Raw genomic sequence first — 27,829 nt, forward strand, 5'->3', positions numbered from 1 at the left:
GGTCTCTCCCCAGGGTCAGGGACCATTATTGGGTTGAGGTGTCTCCCTTTCCTGATCCCGCCGCTGTTTCGAGGGAATGGCTCCGATCTCAACCCCGACCACAAACCTGAGGGGGTCAAACACCCCAAATCCTGGGGTCAAACATGCCAAATCCTGGGGTCAAGTCCTTGACCCCAGATCCTGGGGGTTCCAACACTGGCAGGGGAGGTCAAACATCCCTAAACCCAAATTCTGGGATGTCAACCTCCCCCCTCCTCCCTGAAACCTAAATTTTAGAATCAAACCCCCAAATCCCAGGGTGTCAAACAATCCCCAATTCCCAAGTGTTTGGGTAGAATCCCCATAGCCCCAAATCCTGGGGTTTAAAACATCTGGGGTGTCCACCATCTCAAATTCCCAAAGTTTGGGGTCAAATATCTCCAAACCCTAAGGTGCCAAACACCCTCAATCTCCAAAATTTGGGCTTAAAACCCCCAATCCCCAACTCCTGGGGTTTGAAATATGTGGGGTATCCAACCCTCATCCCCAAAATCTGGGGTCCAATCCCCTAATCCCCAAATCCTGGGGTCAAAGCCCCCCAAAAACCCCAAATCCTGGTCAAATACCCCCAAACCCTGGGGTGTCAAACACCCCAACCCCCAAATTTCAGGATCAAATTCCCCCAGTCCCCGAAGTCTCAGGGGTCATGCCCCCCGCCCCCCCCCCAACATCCCCCCAAAACCACTCCAGCCCTGGGGGGCATAGTGGGGTTTATTTTGGAAGGCTCCAGGTGCAATGTCTGCAGAGAGACTCTGGGTACAATGCTGGGAAAGACCCCAAAACCCCCTTGGGAACCCCAGAAACATGTGGGGGAGTGGGAAAAGGGGATTTGGGCTTATCTGGGGTGGGGGCAGCTCCAGGTGCAATGTCTGCAGAGAGACCCTGGGTACAATGCTGGGAAAAACCCCAAAAACTCCCTGGGAACCCCAAAAGCCCCTGGGGGGTGGAGAAAGTGAATTTGTGGTGGGGATCCAGGGTGGAAGAAGGGCATTTGGGGTGAAAGAAGAAGGATTTGGGGTGAGAAGATGTAGGGAGGAAAGAAGAGCATTTAAGATGGATAAAGGAGATTTTGGTGTGAGAGGAGGATTTGGGATGGAAAAAAGGAGATTTGGGTGGGAAAAGGAAATATTGGGATGGAAAAGGATTTTGGGGTGGAAAAAGGGGATTTGGGGTGGAAAAAGAAGGATTTAAGATGAAAAAAGGAGATTTTGGGGTAAAAAAGGAATTTTGAGTGGGGGAAGGGGGATTTAGGGTGGGGAGGGGAAAAGGGAGATTGAGGTGGGAATTGAGGCATTTAGGGTGAGGAAAGATTTTTGGTGGAAAAAGAGGATTTAGGGTGGGCTGGGAAGCACTTGGGGTGGGAAAAGAGGATTTGGAGTTAAAAAAGGAGATTTTGTGTGGGAAAAGGGGATTTCAGGTGGGCAGGGAAGGATTTGGGGTGGAAAAGGGTTATCTGGGGTAGATAAAGGAGATTTGGGATGCACAAATGATTTGAGGTGAAAAAAACAGGATTTGGGGTGGGGAATTGAGGTGGAAAAGGGAGATTTTGGGATAGGAAAAGGGATTTGGGGACTCACAAAGGATTTGGGCTGGAAAAAAAATAATTTGAGGTGGGAAAAAGGAGGATTTGGGTTAAAAAATGAAGATTTGGGCGGACCTGAACTTACCTGGGGGAGTGGGTGTGTGTGTGGGGTTTGGATCGGGGCCAGGACTTTTTCTGGGGCAGTTTTCTGGGATTTGGGAGTAGTTTTATGGGATTTAGGGTGTTCTGGGGTGGTTTTGAGGGATTTTAGGGTGTTTCTATGGGATTTTGGGGTGGCTTGGAAGGATTTTAAGGTGTTTCTATAGGATTTTGGGGTGTTTTGGGGCAGGTTTTGGGTATTTAGGGGCGGTTTTGAGGCGCTTTTTTGGATCTTGGGGTATTTCAGGCCCTTTTTTTGGGGGGGTTAGGGGTATTTTGGTGGGGTTTGGGGTGTTTTGGGTCACTTTTTGGCGAAAGAGATCTTCATGGCGTTGCTCTGGGTGATCTTGAAGCCCTGCAGGGCCTCACGGGCAGCGCCTGCCTGCACCTCTGTGTCGAACTCCACGAAGGCGATGTCGTGGCGCCCGGGCACCAGGCGCACCTCCTTGAACCCTGGGAACCTGGGATGGGGAGTGGGGTCAGGAGAGCCTGAAAAAACCTGCGACCGTTCTCCCACAAACCTGGGACCGTTCCCCAAAAAATCTGACAATGTTCCCCAAAAATATTCCAGAAATGGTTCCCCAAAAATTCAGAAATGTTCCCCAACAAAATCCAGAAATGCAGCCCCCAAAAATCCAGAAGCATCCCCCCCAAAAACTTCTGAAACAGTGTCTCTTAGAAATCCAGCACCATTCCCAAATATCCAGCCATGTTCCCTAAAAAATCCAGAAACTTCTCTCAAAAACTCAGAAATATTCCCCAAAAAACCTGAGAACCTAAAAATTTTCCCCCAAAATCCAGAAGCATTCCCCCCAAAAAACTTGGAAACATTCCCAAAAAGATCTGGCTACATCCCCCCAAAATCCAGAAACGCTTCAAAAAAAGTTCCAGAAATCCAACTCCCCATAAAAGTCCAGAAATGTTCCCCTAATATCCAGAATTTCCGCTCAAATTCCAGACTCTTCCCCCTCAAAAGATCCAGAAATCCAACTGCACCAAATATCCAGAAACATCCCCAAAAATATCCAGCAATGCTCCCCAAAACCCCAGAAATCCAACTCCATAAACATTCCCTAACGTCTGGAAACATTCCCCCCAAAATCCAACGCATTCCCCACGTGACTCCTCTCAAAATACCCAAAAAAGTCTCAAATTCCAGGAATGCCACCAAATGCCCCCGAGGGAGCTCCTGGATTCCCAATGCCTGGGAATTTGGGATGGGGGGTTGGGGTCAGGAGGAGCTGAGAATTTGGGGAAATCCCTGAGAAATCCAAGGGGGAGAGCCCGAGTTTGGGAAAACCCCCAGTATTGGGAAATTACCCCCAAAATACGACTGAAATGCTCTCAAAATGGCTTGCGAATCTCAGAACGTCCCTCAAAATCCCAAAATATCCCCAAGAACCCCAAAAGTCCTGCAGGATTTCCCCAAAATTCCAGGGAAATGCTCTGAAAATCTTTCAATGTTCAACTCCCCAAAAATCCAACAAACCCAAAGATTCCAAAACATTTCCAAAAATCCAACATCCCATCAATCAAAAATCCAACTCTAAATCCCACTTAAACATTCTCAAAATTCCCAAAACTCCAAAAACCCAACACCCCCCCAAAATCCAGAAATATCCCACAAGATCCCGAAAAATTCCACCACGTCCAGAAACATACCTCCAAGATCCCACAAAAACCCTCCCAAAATTGTTCAAAACCTCCAAAATCCAACCTCCCTAAAAGTGAAGAAACATTCCCCCCCACCAAAGCCTCCCTGAAAAAATCCAGAAAGATTGCCAAAAATCCAGAGATGTTCCCCAAAAAAATCCAGGAGTGTCCCCCAAAACATCTAGAAACATTTCCCCCAAAAACTAAGAAATGGTCCTCAAAAAGTCCAGAAACATCCCCCCAAAAACCCCAATAAACTCTAAAATTGAGGATCTTTCCGCAAAAAATCCGTAACTGTCCCCGCAAAAAGCCAGAAGCTTTCCCTGCAGAAAATCCTGAAATATTCCCCAAAATCAAGGAACTTCCTCCCAAAATCCACAAATGTTCCCCCAAAAATCTGGAAAAATTCCTCAGAATCTAGAAACTTTCTTAAGAAAAAACAGAAATGTTCCCCCCAAAACTGATAAACCTGTCCCCCCAGTCCAGAAAGTTTCTCCAAGAAAAAATCCTGAAGCATTCCCAAATATCGTGGAACTTCCCCCAAAAACTCCAGAGCCGTTCCCAAATAAACCCAAAAATCCAACTCCCCTAAAAAAAACAAAAAACATTCCTCAAAAAAATCTGGAAACATTCCTCCAAAAACCCAGAAATTCCTACTCAAAAAACCCAGAACTTCCCCCCCAAAATCCTGATATTTGCCAAAAAAAAAAAAATTGAGCCCAAAGGCCTCCTCACCTCTCTCCACCCTCTCGAAGCCCCAGAATACCCCAAACCCCCAGTCCCTGCCCGGAATTCCCGGAATTGCCCAAGTTCTCACTGGTTGAAGAGCATGGAGAGCATCAGCTCGTTGGTTTCCTCAGGGAGGTTGGTCAGGAACAGGATGTGGTTTGGGGGGTTTTCCGACAGCTGTGGGGAATGAGAGAAAAACCCCAGAATCAGCACCAAATCTGCCCCAAATCAGGCCCAAAATCTACCTAAAGTCACACTGTGTACACACTAAAAAAAAGTCTGCCCAAAAATCCTGGAAAAACCCCCATAAAAATCTGCGCAATATCCCACCAAAACCCCCCAAAAATCTCTCTAAATAATCCCCCAAAAAGTCTCTCCAAATCTGACCAAAAATTCACCAAAATTCCACCCAAAAGACCACAAAGTTCATGCCAAAAATCCTTACAAAAAATGCACCGAAGCCCACAGAAATCCCTCAAAATCCCCAAAAAATCCCACAAAAATCACCCCAAAAATCCCCCTAAATCTCACAGTAAAAATCTTCAAAAAGTACCACTAAATCCCCATGAAAATCTCACAGAATCCATGCAGAAAAATCTGCACAAAAATCCCACCCAAAATCCCCAAATTAAACAAAATCCACCCAAAAAATTCCTCAAAATCGTCCAAAATATCCCCTTAAAATATTGCACAAAAATTGTCCCAAAAGCCACAAAATCCACTGCAAATCCATTCAAAAAATCCGCATCAAAATCCCACCAAAACCCTCACAAATCCACCAAAAAATGCCCCCAAGTTCCCTCAATCCTACCAAAAATCTCAGAAAATCCACCCAAAAAATCCCCACCAAAAATTCCCTCAAAATCCCACCAAATTCCATCCCAAAAATCCCACAAGTCCTCTAAATTACTCAGGTTCTGGGGTCACTCACGGGCTGTGGGGTAGGGATTGGCGCCATTCCAGGCTGTGGGGCCATTCCCGGGGGAATTCCGGGATTTGGGGCCATTCCTGGGGCTGGAATCATGCCCGGGGGGGGGATGTAGGGCGGTTGTCCCCCCAGGTGCGGCAGCATCCGGGGCGGCTGCGCCAGTGGCGGCATCCCCTGAGGAGAGACCCCAACACATCCCAAATCATCCCAAAGGCACAGACAGAATCCCAAAGTTATGCCAAAAGTACAGTGAGAATCTCAAATCTATGTAGAATTATGCCAAACCCACATGGAATTATCCCTGAATTACCCTACAGACATGCGGGCCCCAAAACCCCCCAATTTTCCCAAAACTATGAAAAATTACCCCAAATTATCCCAAACTTACCCTGAAAAACCCCAAAATTATCCCAAAATTACACCAAACAACTTCAAAATCACCCTAAATAACCCCAAAATTACCCTAAATAACCCCAAAGGCACACAAAGAACCCAAATAACTCAAATCCTCCCCAAATCCCATCCAAATCCCCCCATGCCCTCCCAGAATGCCCAGGAACAATCCCAAATCCCTTGGAATGATCCCAGAATGATCCCAAATTACCCAAAATCCCTCAGAATCATCCCCCAAATCCCCTGGAATGATCCCAAATCCCCACAAATCCCCCAAAATTCTCTGGAACAATCCCAAAATCTCCCTGAACCTTTCCCCAAACCCCCTGTAATGATTCCAAAATCCCCTGGAACCATCCCAAAACCCTATTAAACAATCCCAGATCTCCTAAGAACAATCCCCAAAATCCCATAAAATGATGCCAGATTCCCATCAACTGATTCCAAATCCCCAGGAATGATCCCCAATCCCCACCCAAACATCTCCAAATCCCCCAGGACTGATCCCAAAATCCCCTAAACCGATCCCAAATTCCTGGCACTCACAGGCACTGCCCCCTGTGCCCCAATCCCAAATCCCATAAATCCACCCCAAAATCCAATGGAATGATCCCAAATCCCCCAGAACCACCCCCAAAATGATCCCAAAGTCTCATTAAACAATCCCAAACTCCCTGTAGTGATCCCAAATGCCCTGGGAACAATCCCAAATGCCCTGGGAACAATCCCAAAATCCCCCAAAGCCATCCCAAATTCCCCTGGCACTCACGAGCACTGCCTTCTGTGCCCTGTTCCCAATCCCAAATCCTATAAATGACTCCAAATCCCATAAATGATCCTGTAAATCTCCTAGCACCCACTGAGCACCACCCCCTGTGCCCTGATTCTGATCTCAAAATTCCATAGATGACCCCAAATCCCATGAATGACCCCAAAGTCCATAAAACAATCCCATAAATACCCTGGGACTCATGGGCACTGACCCTTGTGCAACAATCACAAAATCCACAAATTACCCCAAATCCCATAAAAGATTCTATAAATCTCCTGGCACCCACTGGCACCATCCCCTGTGCCCTGATTCTGATCTCAAAATCCCACAAATGAGCCCAATCCCATAAATGATTCCAAATCCCACAAAACAATCCCATAAATCCCATGAACGACCCCAATCCCACAAACGACCCCAATCCCACGAATGACCCCAAATCCCACTAATAACCCCAATCCCACGAATGATCCCAAATCCCACAAACAACCCCAAATCCCACGAATGACCCCAAATCCCACGAATAACCCCAAATCCCACGAACAACCCCAATCCCACTAATGACCCCAGTCCAATCAAGCAATCCCCTGGCACTCACAGGCACTGCCCCCTGCGTTGCACCCTGCACTCCAGCCCCACTCTTTTTGGGGCCAGGGGCCTCTCCCCCCTTGGCTTTGCGCTTGTCCCGTTTGCGCTCCCGGTCCCGATCCCGCTCCCGCTCCACGAACGTTCCCTTCATCTTGGCGATGATGTCCGAGTCCGTCTTGGCGTACTGGATCCGCTGGGATGGCACATTCCCAAGATTGGGGCATTTGGGGGATTTCAGAGCATTCGGGGCATCTCTGGGAGGGATTTTGGGGGTTTCCCAGGGGTGCTCAGATTTGCCGCTTTCCAAGGGATTTCTGGAGGTTCCAAAGAGGATTTGGGGTTGTTCCGTGGGATTTTGGGGTGGTTCCAGAAAATTTGGGATCAGTCCAGGGGGTTTTGGGGGTGTTCCCGAGGATTTTGGGGGGATCTGGGGAGGAATTGGGGTTTTCTGAGGGATTTGAGACTTTCTCAAGTATTTGGGGGAGTTCCAAGAAAGATTTTGGGTTTTTCAATGAACTCTGGGAAGTTCTAGAAAGAGTTTTGCAAATTTCAGAGGAATTTGAGGGAATTTAGAGGGGATTTGGGTGAGTTCCAAGAGGAATTTTGGGGTTTTCCATGGGACTTTCAGGAATTCTGTGGCATTTGGGGAGGTTCCAGACAGGATATGGGGGAATTCCAAGAGCAATTAGAGACATTTTTGAGGAATTTTGGGAAGTTCAAGAAGGAATTCTGGGAGAATTCAGAGGAATTTGGGAGGTGCCAACAGGGATTTTGGGATTGCCAAGGGGGATTTTGGGGTTTTCTGAGGGATTTTCAAGGGTTTTGAGGGATTTGGGAGAGATTCAAGGAGGGATTCAGGGAGTTTCTGAGGGATTTTGGGGGGTTCTGAGGGGTTTTAGGGAATTTCAAGAGGGAATTTGGAAGAATTTGAAGAGGTTTTGGGGGCGGTTGGGGTTTTCCAAGGGATTTTCAGGGGTTGCGAGGGATTTGGGAAGGTTCCAGAAAGTATTTTGGGATTTTCAGATGGCGTTTGGGGGAGCTCCAAGAGGAATCTGGGAGTATTTCAGGAGTCCTAGCAGGGATCTAGGAATTTCTGAGGGATTTTGAGGGAATTCAGAAAGATTTAGGAGGGATTTGGGAGTTTCTGAGGAATTCAGAGATTTTGGAGGAGCTCCAAGAGGGATTTGGGGGTTTCCAACAGATTTTTGGGGCTTCCAGGTTGAATTTGCAGTTTCACCACAGGTTTGCCATAGAAGTGAAAGCTTTGGGAATTCCTGGCTAGATTTCAGGGGGTTTCCAGTAATTTTGGGGTTTCTCCCATGATTTGGTTCTCACTGGGTTTGGCCGTAGCAGAGGAAACTTTGGGGCAGGTCCTGGCTTGATTTTGGTGCATTCCTAGTGGGATTTGGGGTTTTTTGGGTTTTTTTTGTTTTGGTTTTTTTTTTTGGTGGGATTTTGGGGATATTTGAGGCTGGATTTAATTTTTCGTTTTTTCCCCCCAAGAATTCAGGTTTTTTTCCCCCAAAATTTGCGGACTTTTCCTGTAATTTGAGCATTTCCCCCCAGAATTGTCTCTCACCAGAAACTTGCCATAAAATTGGAAGCTTTGGGGTGGTCTGGTTGAATTTTGGGGATATTTGATGCTGCATTTTGGGGTTTTTCCCCCCAGGAATTCAGGATTTTCCCCAGAATTCCAGGATTTTTTCACAAAATGTCAAAATTTTCCCTCAGGTTTGGCTATGACCATGCACTTGTCATATAAGGGGAAGCCTTACGGTGGTCAGGGTGAATTTGGAAGATTACAGGTTGGATTTTGGGAATACTTGAGGCCAGATTCTGGCATTTTTTCCCCCAGAATTCCAGTTTTTCCCTAGAATGTCAGATTTTTTTCATCAAGTTTCTGTCCCACTGTGGGCTTGTCATAGAAGGGGAAGCTTTGATTCGTAGTTTGATTTGAGAGTGTTCCCAGGGGATTTTTGGTAGATTTCCAGCAGGATTTTGCGTTTTTTTTTCCCAGAAATTCAGTCTTTTTCCTAAAATACCAGGAATTTTTCCCAAAATTCCAGTGTTTTTCCACAGAATTTCTGTTTCACCATGAGTGTATCATAGAGGAGGAAGTTTTGGGGTGCTCAGGGTGAATTCGGAAGGATTATAAGTTAGATTTTAGGGACATTTGTGGTCACATTTTGGTGTTTTTTCCCTAGAATTCCATTTTTTTCCCAAAATCCCAGAATTCTCCCCCAGTCTCTGTCTCACCATGGGTTTGTCGTAGAAGGGGAAGCCCTGCATGGAGCGCAGGGCGTTGGTGGCACTGCTCATCTCCTTGAAGATGACAAAGGCCTGGCCCCGCATGCGGAGACTGCGAGACACCAAAATGTCCAAAATCTGCCCAAACTGCGAGAAAATGGCGTAGAGGGACTTCTTCAGCTCTGGGGACAGAGTGACAGCACGGTGACAATGGGGACAGCACACGGACAATGGGGACATCACGGTGACAGTGGGGACGCACAAGGGACAGCCTGAGCCCCTGGTGACACTCAGAGACCCCCCCAGCCCCTCCTCACCATCCTTCTTGATCTTCTCGTTCAGGTTGTTGATGTAGATGGTGTGGTTGGGCCGGGGGTCCTGCACTGCCATGGCCAGGACTCCTCTGTGGGGACAGGAGGGCTTTAGGGGGCATCTGGGACCCCTTCACCCCGACACCCCCTTTAGGTGCCCCCAGACCCACCTAAACCCCCCCAAATTTCCCACAGACCCGCCCAGTTCCCCCCAAAATTGACCCCAGACCCACCTGAGATACCCCGCAAATTCCCCCCAGAGTCACCTCAGAACCCCCCAGATGCTCAGAATCCCCCTCAGACCCCTCTAAACCCACCTGAGAACCCTCCAGACCCTTTCAAGCTCCTCCCCAAGCCCCTCAGACTCCCTCATTCCCCCCAAACCGACCTCAGATCCCCCTATTTTCCCTTAACCACTCCTCCAAAATCGTCCATTTCTCCTCAGACTCACCTCAGAACCCCCTAACCAACCTCAGATCTCCCCATTCCTGCCAAGACTCACCTCAAAGCCCCCCCTCCCCCTCCATTTCCCCCCAGTTCTACCTCAGACCCCACAAAAATTCCTCAAACCACCCAAAGCGCCCCCCAACAGCCTCGGACCACTCAATGCACCCACACCCACCTCAAACGCCCCTAACTCCTCCCAAATCCCCCTCAAACCGCCTCAATTCCCTTCACGTTCGCCCCAAATCCGCCTCACACCCCACAAAAGCCCCTCAAACAACCCCAACTGCCCCCAAACGCATTCCCAACCCACCTCAGATACCCGTGTTTTCCCTGCAGTTTCCCCCCGGAACAACCTGACATGCCACTAATTATCCCTCAGACCCCGCAAAAATCCCTCAGACCCGCCCAACTTCCCCCAAATCCGTCCCGCAGCAACCAGCAACCTCACACCTCCCACTTCCCCTCAGAGCCGCCTCAACCCCCACCTATTTCCCCCCAAAGCCATCTAAGACCACTCCATTCCGCTCATACCCCACCTCAGCTCCCTCCTCAGCCGTTCTCCCCTCACGACCGACTGCCACTGCCGTGACCGCGTCCGCCGCGTGCGCGGGCCACTTCCAACCAATAGCGACGCGATCCTCCCCAAACCAACCACTCATCGTGCGGCTCGCCTCACAACGCCCGCCTCCCCCGCTCCGCTCCAGCCAATTAGAGGCGAGCCGGAAGTGGAGCCCTCTGACCCCGGGGTCGGGCTTGAAGCGGGCGCTCCCTCCTCCTCCTGCTCCTCCTGCTCCGCCGTCCCGGGCTCGGGCGGGTGCTCCGGGAGGCGCTGGGAGAGGACCGAGGGATCCTGGAGCTGCTGAGGCGGCCGGGACGGGTGGGGGATGGGAGATGGGGGGGGGGGGGGGGCTGGGGGTTCTAAGAGGGAATTGTGGGAGGTTCCTGGGGGGGGTTCTTGGGGTCCTGAGGGTCTGGGGAGGGGTATTTGGTGAGGGGGGATTCTGAGGGGTCCTGGAGGTGTCAGGGAGGCTCTGGGGAGGGGTCGTGGGGCATTGATGGGGGGGATCTGGGGGGGGGGCGATGTGGATGGGGTCTTGAGGGGGGGGTCGTAGGAAGGTCTTGGGAGGGTCTGGGAGGTCCTGGGGTGTTGTGTGAGGGGTTTTGGGGGCCCTGCGGGGTCCTGGCTTGGTTTTGGGGAGGGGTCTGGGGGATCTGCGGATGATCCCTGAGGGGGATTGGGGGGGGGTCTTGGGAAGGCTCTGGGTGGGGGGGGGTCTCCGGGTGTTGCCCGATTGATAAATGACACAAAACTCGGATAAGTTTTGTGGGTGCTTTATTAAGGGCCCGGGGAACTGGGGGACTCACGTCCCAAAGTCCAAGCCCCCAAATTCACGTATGGGTGCTTCCCTCTTATACATGCGATTCACAACAAAGTTTCTAAGAAACAGTTCCCTGTTCCCCTTGCCTAGTCTCTAAGGAACAGTCCTCTGTTCCCCTTGCCTGGTCACAGACCCCTTGTGATACATTCCTTGGTTCACAAACAAGGTCATTAATCCTCTGCTTATCTTATTCTAAGAGCATTGTATGCTGCCTCTAGACAGGTTAGCATTCTTACCTTCTTGCACTAGTTTAATTATTTATTAAATCTCTAAGACTACCTGCTAGGTAACACACAAAACCCAACACACACTTTTAACGGCTACAAAACTACTTTTTAACAAACCAGTTCACACACAACTCACTATAATTAAATATTTTGTTAAATTTCATTTCTTTTCCAACACGGGGACATCCTGGGCTGGGCCTGATTGGGGTCTGGGGGCTCTCAGGGGGCTCCTGGGGGTCTCAGGGGTTTCTGGGGGTATGGGGGACCTGGGGAGGGGTTAGGGGTCCAGGGTGGTCCTGGGCCAACCTTGGGGGGCTCTGGAAGGGTTTGGGGTTCCTGGAGGGGTGATTTGGGAAATACTGGGGGAGATTTGGGTGTCCCAGGGGGTCCCAGGCCCACCCTGGACCGGGGTCTGGGTGTTTTGGGCAGAGGGGGCACAACAGGGGTTCCCAATCCCCGTTTTTATGCAGGTCTCCCATCGTTCCCCCTCCCCAAAAAGCTTCAAGGGCCACTGAAGTGTCTCCTGTTCCTCCAGCTAGTGCCCCCTTGATCCAAGACAGCCCCCATGAGTCTGGGGGATTTTGTGGGGATTTTTGGGCGTTTTGGGGGGGCTTTTTTGGGCTTTGGGGGATTTTGTCAGGAGTTTAGGAGGAATTAGTGGGTTTTTGGAGAGAATTACTGGGTTTTGGGGGGTTTTGGATTTTGGGGGATTATATTGGGGTTTTGGGGGGGTTTATAGAAATTTTGGGAAGTTTTTTTGAATTTTGGTGGGTTTTACTGAGATTTTGAGGTATTCTCTGGGTTTTTCGAAGAATTTATTGGGATTTTTAGAGGATTTTGTTTTTAGTGGGTGTTTGGGGGGGCTTCAGGGTTGGGGGGCTTTATGGTTGCCCCTGGGTGCAGGGAAGGGCTTAGAGGCACCAAAATCTCCTTAAAACCCCCAAAAGTCCCAATAAAACCCGTAAAATCCCAATTAAATCTCACAAAATCCCCTTAGAACACCCTAGAATTTCAGTAAAAGCCCACACAATCTCTTGAAATCCCAACAAACCTCTCAAAACTCCAATTAAACCCCAAAAATATCTCCAAAACCACAAAAAGTCCCACAAAATCCCCCCAAGATCCAAAGAAATCCTGGCAACACCCAAAAAGCCCCACAAAAACCCACCAAAATCTCAAAAACCAAAAAAATCCCAAATGAACCCAAACCCTCAAAGAATCCCACTAAATGCCCCCCGAATTCTAATAAAATGCCCTCAACCCCCCTGAATATAATAAAACCATTAAAAACTCCAGACTCCAACAAAATCATAGTAAACCCCACTAAAATTTAACAAAACCCAAAAAAATCTCAATAAGCTCCCAAACACCCCTAGAAAACAACCCCGCAAAGCACCAATAAAATCCCCCCAAATCCAAACCCCTCAAAGTTCCTCAACTCACCGAAAACCCTGCAATTATCTTCAAAAAACCCAATAATTTCCCTTAAACTCCCAACAAATTTCCCCGAAGCTCAGAAGAGGCCAGTGTCCCCAAAAGCCCTCCTGAGAGCCCTGGCCCCTGCCAGTCTCAAGTCAGTCCCATCCAGGGGTGCAGCCAAACGCGCGGATCCCGGAACCGATCCTGGTGCCAATCCCAGTCTCGGCCCCAATCTCAGCCCATTTGGGTGATTTTGGGCCAAACTGGGCGGGTTTAGGGTGGGTTGCAGATCCTTTGGAGTGATTTCAAGCCTTGTAGTGTGGATTTTAGGCCTCTTTGAATGACTTTTAGGCTAAATCTTGTGGGTTTCAGAGTGGATTTTAGATCCCTCGGGATGATTTTAGGCCCATTTGTATAGAGTTTAGGCCTGTTTGGATGATTTTAGGATAAACTGGGCAGTTTTAGTGTGGATTTTGGGACCCTTTGGCTGATTTTATGCCCATACTGGGTGAATTTTAATCCTGGGTGGGTGATTTTAGGTTCCTTGTTTTGGTGATTTTGGGCCCATTTAGTTAGATTTTTGGCTTCTTTAGTTAATTTTAGGTCAAATCAAGTCTTTTTAAGGTGATTTTAGGTCCTCTTGTGTTGGTTTCAGGCATGTTTGGGTGAATTTAGGTCCGTGTGGGTGATTTTAGTAAAAAACAGGTGGATTTTAGGGTGGATTTATACACATTTGGGTCATTTTAGGCAAAACCAGATACTTTCAGGGTGGATTTTAAGCCCATTTTGGAAATTCAGGGTGATTTTGGGCCATTTTGTGCAAACTACTTTGGGCAATTTTAGGCCCATTTGGTTGGATTTTAGACCCCGTTGGATAACTTGAATCCCATTTGGCTGATTTTAGGCCAAACTGGGTCCTTATAGGAGTGCGTGTCCCCTCTACCGCGCCCCTTTTGCCTCACAGTTTGGGGTTTGGGAATGGGGGAGAGGGAGGGAGGAAGAGGTGGAGTGGCAGCAGGAAGCAACAGAGGAAGAGACAACGGGGGAATCTCATGGCCCTGGCAGTTCCTGAACTCGCTGCAGCCCCGGAACCATCGTCCCCCATCCTGCAGGTGCCTGGGCAGGGGGAGCTGACTTTGGGGTTTTTTGGGGGGGATGTTTGCATCTGGCAGGGCTCCAAAGCCAAGCCGTGGATGGCCCTCGGGGGGACATCAGGGGTCCCTGGGAGGTGTTTTGGGGGGTCCTGGTGTGGGTGGTGGCAGAGCCCTGGCGGGGGGTGTTGGGCTTCCCGGCCCTCCGAGCTCTGCTGGGGCCTCGTGGGGAGCGCGCGGGAGCAGCGGCACCGGCGGGGGGACACCGGTTCTGGGGAGCCCCAGGAGAGCCCCAGAAGGGCAAAGCGGGGACCCTGAGAGGGGGGGAACCCTGGGATTGCCAGGACCCCAGCAGGTGGGATAGCTGGGAATGGGGTTTGGGGTTCCTGGTGCTGGAAGTGGCTGCTCCCACTATGAGCCCCCTCGTTGCTCCCCCCGTTTCCAGTTTCCGCAACATTCCCACTATGAGCCCAGTCACTCCCAGTCATTCCCTATGATGATGCAATTTGCTCCTAGCAAGATCTCACTTTCTCCCAGTTTCATCTCGTGTGTTCCCAGTTCTCCCAGTTGCCCCTAGCATAGTCCTAGTCATTCCAATATGGTCCCCGTCTCTCCCAGCATGGCCCCAGTCACTTACACTTGCCCCCAGCATGATCCCAGGTCCTCTAGAGCATTCTCAGCCACTCCCACTTTGGTCCCAGGCACTACTTCTATGGTGTCAGACACTTCCAGTATATCCCAGGTACCCTGAACTTTCTCGTAGTTATTGCCAGGCACTTCTAGTTACCTCAGTGAACCTCCTGTTTTACTTGCCCCTGTTTTTATCCCACTTGCTCCCAGTTCTTCTAATTATGTCCCCAGTTGGCTCCCAGCATGGGCCTGGTAGCTCCCAATAACCCCCAATAAGGGTCCAATGACAGGCACTCTAATCCCAGTATAATTCCAGTCACTCCCAGTCTGATGTCAGTTGCCCCCAGTGTGATCCCAGTTGCTCCCTGTCAATGCCAGAGTGACCCCAGTAGCCTCCAGTATGATCCCAGTAAATCCCTGTCTCTCCCAGTGTATCCCAGTCACCCCCAGCATGCTCCCAGTAACTTTCAGCATGATTCCAGTTGCCCACAGCCACTCCTAGTCAATCCCAGTATGATTCCAGTCACCCTCAGTATGATCCCAGTTGCCCCCAGCATAGTTCCAGTTGTTCCTAGTTCCTACAAGTATGATCCCAGTTGCCCCTAGAATAGTCCTAGTCCTTCTCAGCATGGTTCCTGTCACATCCAGTGTCCCCCAGTGTAGATTCAATCACTTGCAGTTTCTGTAGAGTAGTCCCAGTCATCCCCAGCATGGTCCCTGCTGTTCCCAGTGTTGTTCCAGTTATCCCTAGTATGGTTACAGACACTCCAAGTTGCCCCAGTGAGGCTCTAGTTACCTGAGAATTATCCCAGTCTTTTCCAGTTATTCCCAGTTGCCTCCAGCATGATCCCAGTTTTTGTTTGTTGCCCAAAGTATAGTCCTAGTTGCTTCCAGTATGATCTCAGTTGTGAGCTCAGTCCCCTCAGCATGGTTCCAGTACAGTCCAGTTGATCCCAGTTGCTCCCAATGTGTCCACAATTTCCTCCCAACATGGGCCCAGTAGCTCTCAGTAACCCCCAGTCAGGTTCCATTCACACCCATTGTAATCCCAGTAGCTCCCAGGGTGGTCCCAGTAGTGTCCATAGTCACTGCCAGTATGGTTCCAGTCATTCCTAGTATGATCCCAGTTGCATCCAGTGTCTTCTAGATCCTCCCAGTATTATTCCAGTCATGCCCAGAGTGACTCTCTGTAACTCCTAGTGTGGTCCTAGTCGCTCCCAGTCACCTCCAGTATGGTTCCAGTCATGGCAAGCACCTTTCCAGTCACCCCAGTCTGATTCCAGTAGGATCCCAGTCACTCTTACATACTCTCAGTACTATTGTACTGGTTATTCTTTTGTTTTGGCCTTCATTTTCTTCTGATTCATCTTCATCCCTTAAAAACAGGCAAAACAGGCTTGAAAAGAAAGAAACTGATCAAAGATATCTAAAGTCCGACCATTTCACGGTTTTAGAGGGAATTTATGATTTGGGGACATGATCTTGAGGATTTATGGGTTCTGGGAGGCTTTTGGGCAGTGTTTTCCATCTCTTTGCACTGCAGAAACCAAGAGGGATCAATCTGTCTCCTCATAGCAACTCAGCCCCACTGAAAACCATACAGTTGTACCCCAAAACGGCTCAAACCCAACTCAAAATTCCTTGTTCCCTCCTCAAAAATCTCAACTGTGTGCCAAACTCGCTTGATTCCAAAGCCGCCATGGTGAGAAGGGGTTGGAAGGAGATTGGGAGAAGTGGGATCCAAATTTGGAATGGTGGATTGGGATTGTGTGGGGCTGGGTGAGTGGGATGTATTTGATAGTAAATAAAACTTTCAGAGTTAGTGATTTCTGTCCCATTCATTTTCAGTCAGTTGCAGTTCTGTTTCCTGAGTGCCACCTTCACAGCTGATTTTTTTGTGTCCTCCTTTCTCTCCTGCCTCTCTTTGCCTGCTGTTTCTCTCTCAGTACCTCCCTTGAGTCAGGGCAGCTGCCACCCTGCTCTGATTTAATTCCCAATGCAGGAGCTACAGCAACGATCGGTGAGGTTTTGAAGGCTGGCAGTGAAATGTCACTGTAAGATCTTGCAAGTAGACTTGGCTTTCAGCCCCTTCTTAAGCGCTCTGCCTTCAAGGGCAGGAACACCTTTTCCTCAGGGGGAACTGGAATTCCAGACTTTTGGAGTGTGTGCCATGCAGGACCATACAGACTGGGATCATGCGGACTGGGATCATATGGACTGGGATGGCTGCACCAGAACAATGTGAACTGAGGCAGTCCCACCCCGCCCAGGGATCCCTCCCAGTCCTGCACGGGGGCATAGCCAAAACTCTCCAGAGTGAACACGGAAGTCCTGGATCGATCCCGGTGCCAATCCCGTTCCCAGTTTTGGTCTCAGTCTCTGTCCAGGAGCACTCCCAGTGTCAGTCTCAGTCCCAGTCCAGTCTCAGTCTCAGGGTGATCCTGGAGCATTCCCAGTGCTGATTCTCATCCTGGTGTTGATCTCAATGTCAACCAGCTGTGCTGGTCCTGGTCTCAGTTTGAGTCCGAGAGCAGTGCCAGTCTCGGTGCTGGTGCCGGTTCTGGTTTCAGTCCTCATCTCAGACTCGGTCTCTGAATTGTCCTGGTTCTAATGCTGGTACCTGTGCCAGTCTTGGTCCTGGAGTGCTCCCTGTGCCAGCCTCAGTCCCAGTCCCAGAGCGCTGCCAGTCTCGGTGCTGATTCCAATGCCAGTCTTGGTCTCAGTCCCGCAGTGCTCCAGATAGTCTCCATCCTGGTCCCAGTCCCAGAGAGGTCCTGGTGCCAGTGCTGGTCTCAGTTCCAGTCCTGGTCCTGGTCCCAGAGCACTCCCGGTAGCAAGTCCCAGTGTCAGTCTTAGTCTCAGTCTTTGTCCCAGTGCCAGTTCTGGTGCTGGTTTCAGTTGCGGTCCCAGTAATGGTGCCTGTCCCAGAGCGGTGCTGGTCTTGGTTCTGGTATCAGTTCTGGTCCCAGTCTTGGTCCCAGTCCCTGAAATTTTAGGCCTGTTTGGGTGATTTTAGGCCAAGCTGGGCAAGTTTAGGGTGGGTTTTAGATCTGAGTGATTTCAAGCATTTTAGTGGGGATTTTAGGTCCCTTTGGATGATTTTAAACCTATATGGGTGGATCTTAAGCCCGTGTGGGTGATTTTAGCCCCCTTTTCTTGGTGATTTTGGTTTCAGGATTCAAACAGTGTTGTCTTTCCCCACAGCTGTTCCTTCAGATGGATTACGAGGGCCTTTTGGCCTCTGGACCCACGCTTTGGCTCCATTATTAGGACTGATGGATTCAAACCCTTTATCTCCAACAACAGTGATATTTGGAGGTGCATCTCCTTTTTTCACAATTGTTTTTAAAACTGCAATATCAATAACTGTGCTACCCTGTCATGGGGTGGAATAATCACACTTTATTCATTATTGTTTAGTGACTTTAATTACATTAATTACTTTAATTCCTCCTTGATAATCTGCATCAACTCCTCCCATGACAGGTACACTTTTCAAAGCCAAGCTCCAGTGAGCAGTTATCAAACCAAAGTGTCCTAGAGGAATTGGAATTCCTGTGTCAGTATTGATAATTCTCATTTGCTTTTGATTTATCCTAATTAATTATAATGCATGAAGGTCCAGCCCTGCAGCCTCTAGGAGGGCCCTGTCAGGGGCCATCAGACCAGAATAATTTCTCAGGAAGTTAAAGTGTCACTGTTCATAGTTATAGTTGTATTTGCGAATTGGGTGCAGCCATGCACATCCAGGGGGTTTCCATTTCCCAGGGGGCCCCTTGTACCCTTGTTAAATCTATAAAGCACATCTGTGAGATGGGTTCTCCACGGGGGGCAGGTTCCCATCTCCTTTTTTCAACTGCTCTTTGAATAACCCTTTTACCCATTCAATCAATCTAGCAGATTGTGGATAGTCTGGTGTATGAAAAACCTAGCAGTCTTAATCACTGTATTTTTCACAGTAACAGACAAAGCATTCCACATCACAGTATCAGCAAACCCCATAAAAATAGCCAATTTCATCCATTCTTCCTTTATTTGTTGTATACAATCTTACAAAGTTTACCACCGACATTCGGGTCCTGGAGAACGCTTTTCTGTAGGATATTTAGTGCTAGATCCTTGAGAAGTCACAGGTGGTAAATCAGAATTGTCAGCATTATTTCACATTATTATTTTATATATAGATAAAGATATAGATAGAAACATAGATAAATGTTTATAAATATATATTAAAATGTTATATTTTATTACACATATGTATATAGTTATTATATTAATATTCTTTCACTTGAACAAATTAATATAAGCTCAAGATTAAAAACTTCTGCTGTCGCTCCATGTGAGAGCAACAACAACCGGTCCTTCTATTGGTGCTGTTTCCAATGTGCTGTTAACAAAATTCATCCTCATCTTTACCCACTCACAAATTGTTTTCCTTTCTCCATATGCAATTTTTGGATGCATTTTAATACATCCAGTGGTTCAGTTTCTTTAAAGTGACTGCCTTATTGCTCAGACGGTGTTTTGACCTCAGTCCACTCCAGAGTCAGCAAACTCTAGGGAAGGGCTTCCCATCTGTGAATTTCAGATGGAACTGATTCCTTAAATTTACATTTAAGAAGTGACATTTTGTTTTGATCTGGCCAGACTGTGCCAGTTTTGTTTCATGAGTGGGCAGGGTCAGCACCAAAGAAACAAACATGAACTGAAGGAATCAGTGTAATTTACTGTAGTTCAAAGCAGCAAAGAATCACAGAAGGAGAAGCTCAGCAATGCACCCAATCATCACTACCAAATATTACCTGCAGTGATTAAGATCCATCACTGTCATGGTGAGGATGGCTGCAGCAAACCTCTTTGGTTCCCTAACTTCAGGGCGAGGGTGGCGAAAATGAAAAGGAGCGGGTTCAATGGAGTTGCCTGGAAAGAACTTTAATAAAGGGTGAAAAACAGCAAATGTGGAGTAGCTGAGCACAGTGTGAGGGGCAGCATCCAGAGACCCAAAACAAAGGGGAAGCAGCAACATGTACACTTGGGGGTGGAACATTCTGGAACTATAACCATATATGGGAAACAAGTAATCAATAGGGGAGCAGAACTTGGACAACTTAACATAATAACACCACGGGCTTATGGGGGAACTCTCAGGCTCACCTTAAGTTAAACAAATGATTCCCAGGGCTTGAAACTAATGCCCAGTTCTTTTGGGGTAAAATCTGGCTGACTTCGCGTCACAGCTGGGCCAATTCCCACATCTCCTCCTTTCTGTTTCCTAACAAAAATGGAGCGGAAAGAACTTTGCAAAACTGTAAAAACATCCAAACAAGCATGGAACAACCAACATCACAGCAACAACAACCAAGAAAACTAACAGTCCCATCTTGACTAAAGACATCATCCAACCCTTCACTCCCCAGGATTTGAAGAGTTCATTCAACCAGTCTTTGTTTTCCACCTGAAGCTTCTCGAACCCTCCCCTCAGCACTTGAATGCTGCTGTGGATTGACTTGCTGTGGCGGGAGAGGTTCATGAAACACATTCCCTCAAAGTCCTCACAGCTGTGCTCATGTGCCAAAAGTAGAAAGTCTATTCTGCCCTGTTCTGCAAGGTAGTGTGTCTGATGATATCTACATCTGACAGCAGGCCACTCAATGCAAGGGAGGTAGCATTGGTTTGCTTACTTAGGCACCCAAGATGGTCTAATTGTCCTAATGTTAGCGTTCAGGAACACATAATCACAGAATGATTGTATGCAGGTGCTTTTATTGAAGAGCTCTGGGTGTCAGGGGCACAGACCCAAATCTGACTACAACATGGATTCAGGATGAACATGGTTTTATACACTTATCGTTATATAACTACATACTAATTATTAAACTTACATTGTTCTATTGTATACATTGATTTCATCCAAGAATGGATTTCCGTAATTTCCATCAAACCCCCCTAACATAATTTCTCATTATCCTTGTTACGATTAAACAGTGATTATATCCAATTACCAAACAATCATCTAACAATCATCTAACAGTGATTATATCCAATTACCAAACAATCATCCAACAAGCATCTAACAATCATATAATTTATCACAGTCATTAAATGATTATACAGGTGCAGCCTAACATTTTCCCAGGGTCTCCTTCAACATTTTCCCAGGACCTACCAGGCCTATCCTTCCTTTCTAACTCACCCGAATATTCCATGATTTTAGAAACATTTTATCCCTATACCATCACTAAGGCTTTGGATTCAGCCACCCAAGGGCACAAGATGGAGGCTGATTTTGTCTTGTTTTAACTCCAATACATAACACTGTCTTTGCAATCAGATTCGAAGTAGTGCATAGATCTTTTCACTCTATCTCTTTGGCTATGAATCATTTTCATGGTGGGTGCCAGCAAGGTAAGCCTCTCCAAGCTTCAAAGTCCGCCTTTGATGTGTGAAGTGATACTGGGCCATGCCCTGTCCCTGCAAATAAGAAACACCTGTCGAGAATATTTTGCAGGTTGAGGAGTTTTTGCAAGACAATGGCTATATTCAGCCAATGCACAATCCAGCCTGCTTGTAATAATGGACAATGGTCATGTTCACAAACAATGAATTATGGACATATTCAGAAATGGGGTCAGTATATCCTTGAAAAAGATACAAGAAGAAGAGTCATTGGGCTCAGCAAGTTTGTCAGTGAGCTTGAGAAAGTAAGAAAAATGTGAGCCATGGGTGAGCCAGACAACCACAGCAAGACACATGAAAAATTACATGATCCAATCAGCATTCCATTTTAGACACGTGAACAGCTAGGATTAACCAATCATGTATTAGCTAGAGACACGTGGACAGTAGAGATTTATAATAAAATATAGTCTTTTTAGGGATAATAAATTTGCTTCACTGGATCATATTGGTTATGGTGTGATGTCCCTGAACTTCCGCACCCCACATTTCTGGTGGAGAACATGGGCAGGCCCAATGTCGTAGCACCAGAGGGACTCGAGGTTGGCAATTTGGCTGCTGTGCAGAGGATCAGAGCCAACCCTCGAGGAGCGGAGAAGCCGGTCGAAAGTATCCTCGCTGCCCCGGTGAGAGGAAAGGGTTACTGGAGCTCCAATCGTAGATGACTTGAATCTCACCCTGATCAAGGCGAGCGGCCAGGGAGGAGATGGGGTCTGAACATGAAAGGGAAAGTGTTCAGAAACTCCTCCAACATGTCCTCTCTAAGAGAGAACAAAAGTATGATGCTTCCAATTTGAAGAGACTATTACACTGGGTTTGGGACTATAATCTCATAGCAGGAGCACAGGTTGCTTTAGAGATTTTGACATGGCAAGTTGTGGGGCGGAAGTTGTGGGATAGCATTGCATCTGGCAGGAGTGAGGCAAAAGAGGCATCTAAATATGCTACTTTGTAGAAAACTGTCATAGAGGTGTTGCAAGCCTTAAAAGCAGAGAGAAAAGTGCTGCTGCGGCTTGCACAGCCCTTGCCTCTGAGTCGGAACAGCCTCAGGCATTTCCAGTAACTTCAGTTCAGCAACTGTTTCCTACCACCTTAGATATTCCCTCATGCAGCCCACAACCCCTCAGCTCAGAATCGAGCATGACACCAACTGCTCCTCCAGCTCAGAGCGGCAATGAGGAAGCTGCTGCCTCTTAAGGGGGGTTAGGCTGCAGAACAGAGGACAGTTGTACTCAGAGTGAACAAACTGTTGATAACAGTAATTTAGGAACTAAACATGCTGAAAGTGAAAAGGATAAGGAAGGATATGTTATGAGTAATGCTTCTATCGAAGAGGATTTAAAATCTTTAGTGGACACTTTGCAAAAATTGGTAATTCAACAAAAAGATTCAGTTGTCCCCAAAAGAGACTATTCTTTCGAGAAAATGGACTTGCCAATGATAGTAGGTTCAGACAGACTACCAGGAAAGCAGTTACCACCCTCTCATTTTGTCTCTGAGCCAGTATTCAAGCTGGTTAAATGAAATCCTCCCTCCATGCTGTAAAGAATGTGGAATTAGAGTTGGAATGTGACCTTGAAATAGAAGCAGCTCAGAAATGAAAGTGGAAGGGAGTTATTACAGAAGCTATTGTAGAAAGGACTTTTCTCTCAAATGATGTAGAAGGTTTTCCTGTAGTAACTAATGCTGCAAGTTGAGTTGGAGAACCTTTCAATTGGAAGATTTTAGGAAAGTTGAGAGTTGCAATTTCACAATTTGGTTTAAAATCCCAACCTGCACAGCCACTTCTGCAGTATATTTTTCCATCTAACACTAATTCCAGCTGATGTGCATACCCTAATAAGACTTATAATGCCACCCCCTCAGCAGGTGATGTGTCATAAAAGCTGGGAGAAAAAGTGTACTCAAGAAGCAGCAAGACCTAGAGTGCAGGGTGATCCTCTGTATGGTTTAACAGCACAACAGTTACTTGGCAAAGGGCCCTGGGCTACTGCCACTGCCCAGGCTAGGAGCATTGATCAAGTCTTAGAGATGAGCCAACAACTAGCATATAATGCTATCCTTGCACTTCCAGATGGGTTACACACTAAGTCTTTTACACAGATTTGCCAAGGAATGAATGAGGACTTTGATAAATTTGTAGACAAATTGCATGAAGCTATCTATGATCATCCTGATTTGGATTCAGACACAAAGGTACAATTGTTTAATATGCTTGCTTTTGACAATGCTAATGCTAAAACTCGTCAGATTTTGGGAACATTAAAGAAGGGAGCTGATGTTACAGAAATGCCAGAACTTATGGCTAGAACTACAGAGAGAGAAAAACCAGCCTATGTAGCTGCTGCAGTACAGGATGCAGTAAAACCACTGATTTCTAAACAGCAAAAGAGAGCCAAAGGAAAGAACATTAAATGCTTTGAGTGTGGTAAAATTGGACATGTTGGGAGTTGTGTCACTCTGCAACTATGAAAAAATTTTGTTCTATCTGCAAAAAAGATAACCACAATACTAAATAATGTTGGTTCCAGGGAAACAAACTTAGGAGCGCATAATCTCTGTGGGTAAAGAAACAAGTACAGAGAGCTGTCTGGATAGCTCAGCCTCCCATGGAGGAGGAGGAGGACTTTGCTCACTCAGATAATCAACTTCTAGAAGCGCCAGAGTGGACATGGAAACCGCAGTAGATGTTACCATCACCGACTCTGCTGTGCACCTGATAGATACTAATGTAAAAGGACCCTTGGGGGATGGGCTGAGTGCTTTTCTGTTAGGGAGATCATCTACCAGTAAAAAGGGATTGGATGTAATTCCAGACTATCAAGGGGTTGTTAAAATTATGGTTAGAACATTTTTCCTTCCTGTATCTATTCCCAAAGGTTCATTAATTGCTCAGCTTGTTTCTTCTAAGTCTTGTGTCCCCTGTACACGCTACAAGGAAGGGGGAACAGGAAGCTTTGGTTCCACAGATAAACCAGAAGTATAGTGGGCCATGGACATCACAAGAGGTAAACCAGACAAACAGGTAACCCTGACACATCCTAATGGTGATTCCATTACTAAGAAACTCATAATTGATACTGAAGCAGTTGTAACCATCATTTCAAACACAATATGGCCAAAACATTAGGCATTGGTCAATCCTGCTTTAGGCATTGTGGGTATTGGAGGGACTCAGGCAACTCAGATGAGCAGGGAAGTAATTACTTTTACTTTCCCAGATGGAGTGAATGTATCTACAAGGCCTTATGTCATGCAAACTCCTGGTACTTTACTAGGTTTGCTTGGTTAGGGATCTCTTAGGCCAGTTAAAAGCTGCCATTGTTCCACAGCCTTTTTAGCAGCGGCCACTGGAAGGCAGCCAATCCTCAAAATCAGCTAGACCACTGATACATCTGTGTGGATTGATCAGTGGCCTCTGTCAAAGGAAAAGCTGCCCATAATCCAACAATTAGTGCAAGAAGAGCTTGAGGAAGGGCACATAAAGCCATCCACTAGCCCTTGGAACACTCCAATTTTTGCCATCCCAAAAAAGAGTGGGAAATGGAGGTTGCTCCATGACTTACACGCTGTTAATGCAGTAATGCTAAGGATGGGTGCCTTGCAATCTGGTCTTCCATCTCCTACTATGATACCTGAGTCATAGAATCTATTGATCATTGATCTCAAAGACTGTTTTTTCACCATTCCCTTGAATCCAGATGACACGAGTAATTTTGCATTTTCTGTTCCATCTATCAAGAAGGCAGAACCCTACAAAAGGTATGAATGGATTTCTTTGCCCCAAGGCATGCGAAACTCCCCTATGGTGTGCCAAATTTATGTTGCTTGGGCATTAGAACCTGTTTGGCAGCAATTCCCTGAGTATATCATCTATCACTGCATGGATGATATATTAGTGGCTGGAAAACAATTAGACTCTGTAACTGTTCTAAAAACCATGAGAGTTTTGCTAGAGGAAAGGGGTTTAAAAATTGCTCCTGATAAAGTGCAATATTCTGCTCCTTGGAAATATCTTGGGTGGCCAATTGATCAGTCTGTAGTGAAGCCACAGAAACTCACCATTACTACTGAAATTAAAACTGTACATGGTGTCCAGAAGTGAGTGGGAGATATTCAATGGATTGGACCTATTTGTGGGATAACTAATGAAGAACTTGGACCGTTAATAGAGTTACTAGGCACTTTTTCTCAGACAGATGAACGCCAGAGCCTGGATAAGAGACAACAGCAGGCCTTGGATCACATTGCCAGAAAGGTTGCTACATCGTATGCATATCCTCTGATCCAGCATGTTCCAGTTCAGCTGATGATCATCAATCAGAGCAAGGAGGGTGACAATTATGCCAAGCATCCTTTTGCCTTGATTTGTCAATGGATTAAAACTCGGGCTAATCCTTTAGTTATTTTGGAATGGGTATTTTTACCTGTAAAACAATCTAGAGCTATTACCACTCGACTGGAACTTTTTGCTCATTTGATGATGAAGGGCAGAGGGAGAATATTGGAAATCTGGGGACATGAACCATATTCAATGGCTAACTGGTATCTTGAATGGGGAATTAGACATTCTGTTTCGTTAGAGATAGCTTGGGCTGGATATGACAGTAAAGTTCACAATACTTATCCACGGCACTGGGTGTTATCTTTAGTGGAGCATCAGCGTCTGGAGGACAGACCCTGGAGATCTGATTGTCCGGTGTCTGGGCAGACAGTATTTACAGATGCAGGTAAAAGGTCCAAAAGGGCTGCCTGCACTTGGCAGCAAGACAAAGTGTGGAAAAGCATGTCATTTTTTGGAGAGGTAAGAGATATGTTGCAGACAATAGAATTGAAAGCTGTGATTTGGGCTTTTGAAAATTGGAATAATGAGGCCATTAACATTGTTTCTGATTCACTTTATGTAGTTGGCTGTGTCCAACGCCTTGAAAGAGCAGTACTTAAGGAGGTGACTAATAAGCATTTGTATTCCCTTTTAAGCTGACTGCTTAAAAACCTAAATCAATGACAGCAGGAATACTTTATTACTCATGTTTGTAGTCATCAAGCTCTCCCTGGTCTGTCTGAAGGTAGCGCTCCAGCTGATGGGTTAGTAGTCACTGTCTGGCCCATGCCAAACTCTGATAAATTTCAGCAAGCCAAAACTTCCCATGCATTTCTTCATCAATCTGCAAAAATATTAGGTAAACAATTTGCTATTCCCCTTACTGATGCTTCTAGTATTGTGCCATCCTGTCCTGACCTGTCAATGAGATGGCACTGGTTTAGGCACTGGTGTTAACCCTAGGGGTACTCAACCCTTGCAATTATGGCAAATGGATGTAACTCATGTAGCAGAATTTGGTCAGAAAAAATCTGTATATGTTTCCATTGATACCTATGCTTGTGTTTTATGGGCTACTCCCTTAACAGGTGAGACATCATGTTGAGAAAATTTGTACAATTGCTTTGCCATATTAGGTATCCCCTTAGCAATTAAGACTGACAATAGTCCTGCTTCCTGTTCCTTAAGATTCAAACATTTCTGTAATTTATGGGGTATTTGACGTGACATCGGTATTCCTCACAATCCTACTGGACAGGCAATTATTGAGCATGCCCATCAGATGTTCAAGGGCATGCTGCAAAAACAAAAAGGGGGAACTTCAGGGTTATCCTCTGAAGAAAAAATAGCTAAAGCTATTTTTGTACTTAATTACCTTAGAACAACAGGAGATAGGGAAGATCCACCTATTCTTGTGCATCATGCCCTCACACATAATCCAAGGGAGGAATTGCCTGACGGTATTCAGGTCATGTTCAAAAATCCAGAAACAGGGGTGTGGAAAGGACCAGCTACAGTCAAATTACAAGGAAGAGGTTCTATGTGCTTACTTACAGATAAAGGCATTCGCTGGATTCCAGCCAAGTGGGTGAAACCATTGTTATCAACCAATGTTGTGCCCAGAGGTGGAGAATCAGCGAAAGCACCAATTCCAGATGACCTTGAATCCGATTCTTCAACAGCTGACCATTGAACAATGGTTGGAATACCTACCAAGTTTGCTGGACTATGCTGAGGAAGTACGAGCAACTCCAGATAAGCTTAATACACACGAGTTAGATATAGACAGACTTCTTTTACCTTCACTTCCATCACAAGTTGTAAGTCAGATAGAAAATGCTTGATATCTGCATGGTTGTACATGTAAGCCATGGCTTAAGGTTCATTGTATAAAGTGTAACTTAAAAACTTGGCGACAAATTTGTCAAGAGCATAATTTAGCAGTGGTCCGAGGGGAAAAGCAAAAATTTAGGCCTATTAACCTAATATGCAATAACAGCTTTCACATACTTAATACTAGTACCCCGAGAGTACCATTAGCTAAAGTTTTAGGGCGTACCTCAGGAGGATATCAGAGTTTTCTCCAAGATGTATCTTTGATAGAAGTATATAAGCAAAGATTGTTACTGTGGTTGCAGTTTAACTTTGCTTTAATTGCTATAGTAAACCAAATTGTACTAGAAAGCAAGATAATAGCTACTGAATGTGGAGTAGGAATAGCAATACCACAAATCCATCACTTGAGAGATTTGGAGTGAGAAGAAGCTAAAGCAATTTGGGCAAAGCGCATGCCTGATGGACGACAAGGGCAACAGTGGCACCAGTCTGGCAAATATTAATGTTGTTTAGTGGAGTGATTAAGGAAATGCAGGGAGTATACAATATAGAGCAGCAAGCTAACATGTGAGTTACATAGGCTAACAGAACAAGGCAAGAATCTTTCTGCTTATCACTAGCTACACCTTCAGAACCATTTGGCACCTGTTGAATTGGGATGCCCTTAGACTCAATGGAAGAA

The 27,829-nt window shown here is 46.6% G+C and overlaps 1 protein-coding gene across 1 annotated transcript; it reads right to left on the reverse strand.

The window, feature by feature from the left end:
* Nucleotides 1-741: 741 nt before the first annotated feature.
* LOC131569110 (U1 small nuclear ribonucleoprotein A-like) lies at nt 742-10,376 on the reverse strand. The gene is made up of 7 exons (XM_058821333.1): nt 10,322-10,376; nt 9,345-9,430; nt 9,037-9,209; nt 6,791-6,973; nt 5,034-5,204; nt 4,191-4,279; nt 742-2,181 (listed from the first exon to the last, which is right to left on the reverse strand). The coding sequence occupies exons 2-7, from the start codon at nt 9,415-9,417 to the stop codon at nt 2,022-2,024; spliced, it is 849 nt and encodes a 282-aa protein (XP_058677316.1). The 5' UTR covers nt 9,418-9,430; nt 10,322-10,376; the 3' UTR covers nt 742-2,021.
* Nucleotides 10,377-27,829: the final 17,453 nt, after the last annotated feature.

Source organism: Ammospiza caudacuta, chromosome 29 (genome assembly GCF_027887145.1).
Source record: "Ammospiza caudacuta isolate bAmmCau1 chromosome 29, bAmmCau1.pri, whole genome shotgun sequence".
Classification (NCBI taxonomy): Eukaryota; Metazoa; Chordata; class Aves; order Passeriformes; family Passerellidae; genus Ammospiza; species Ammospiza caudacuta.

What these genes read in the sequence shown, in the direction of transcription:
- LOC131569110 (XM_058821333.1), bottom strand. Translation starts at nt 9,417, where the DNA reads ATGGCAGTGCAGGACCCCCGGCCCAACCACACCATCTACATCAACAAC. An exon ending in CGAGAAGATCAAGAAGGATG is followed by an intron (nt 9,210 to 9,344) that starts GTGAGGAGGGGC and finishes CTCTGTCCCCAG; the next exon opens with AGCTGAAGAAGTCCCTCTAC. An exon ending in CAATCCCTACCCCACAGCCC is followed by an intron (nt 4,280 to 5,033) that starts GTGAGTGACCCC and finishes CATTCCCCACAG; the next exon opens with CTGTCGGAAAACCCCCCAAA.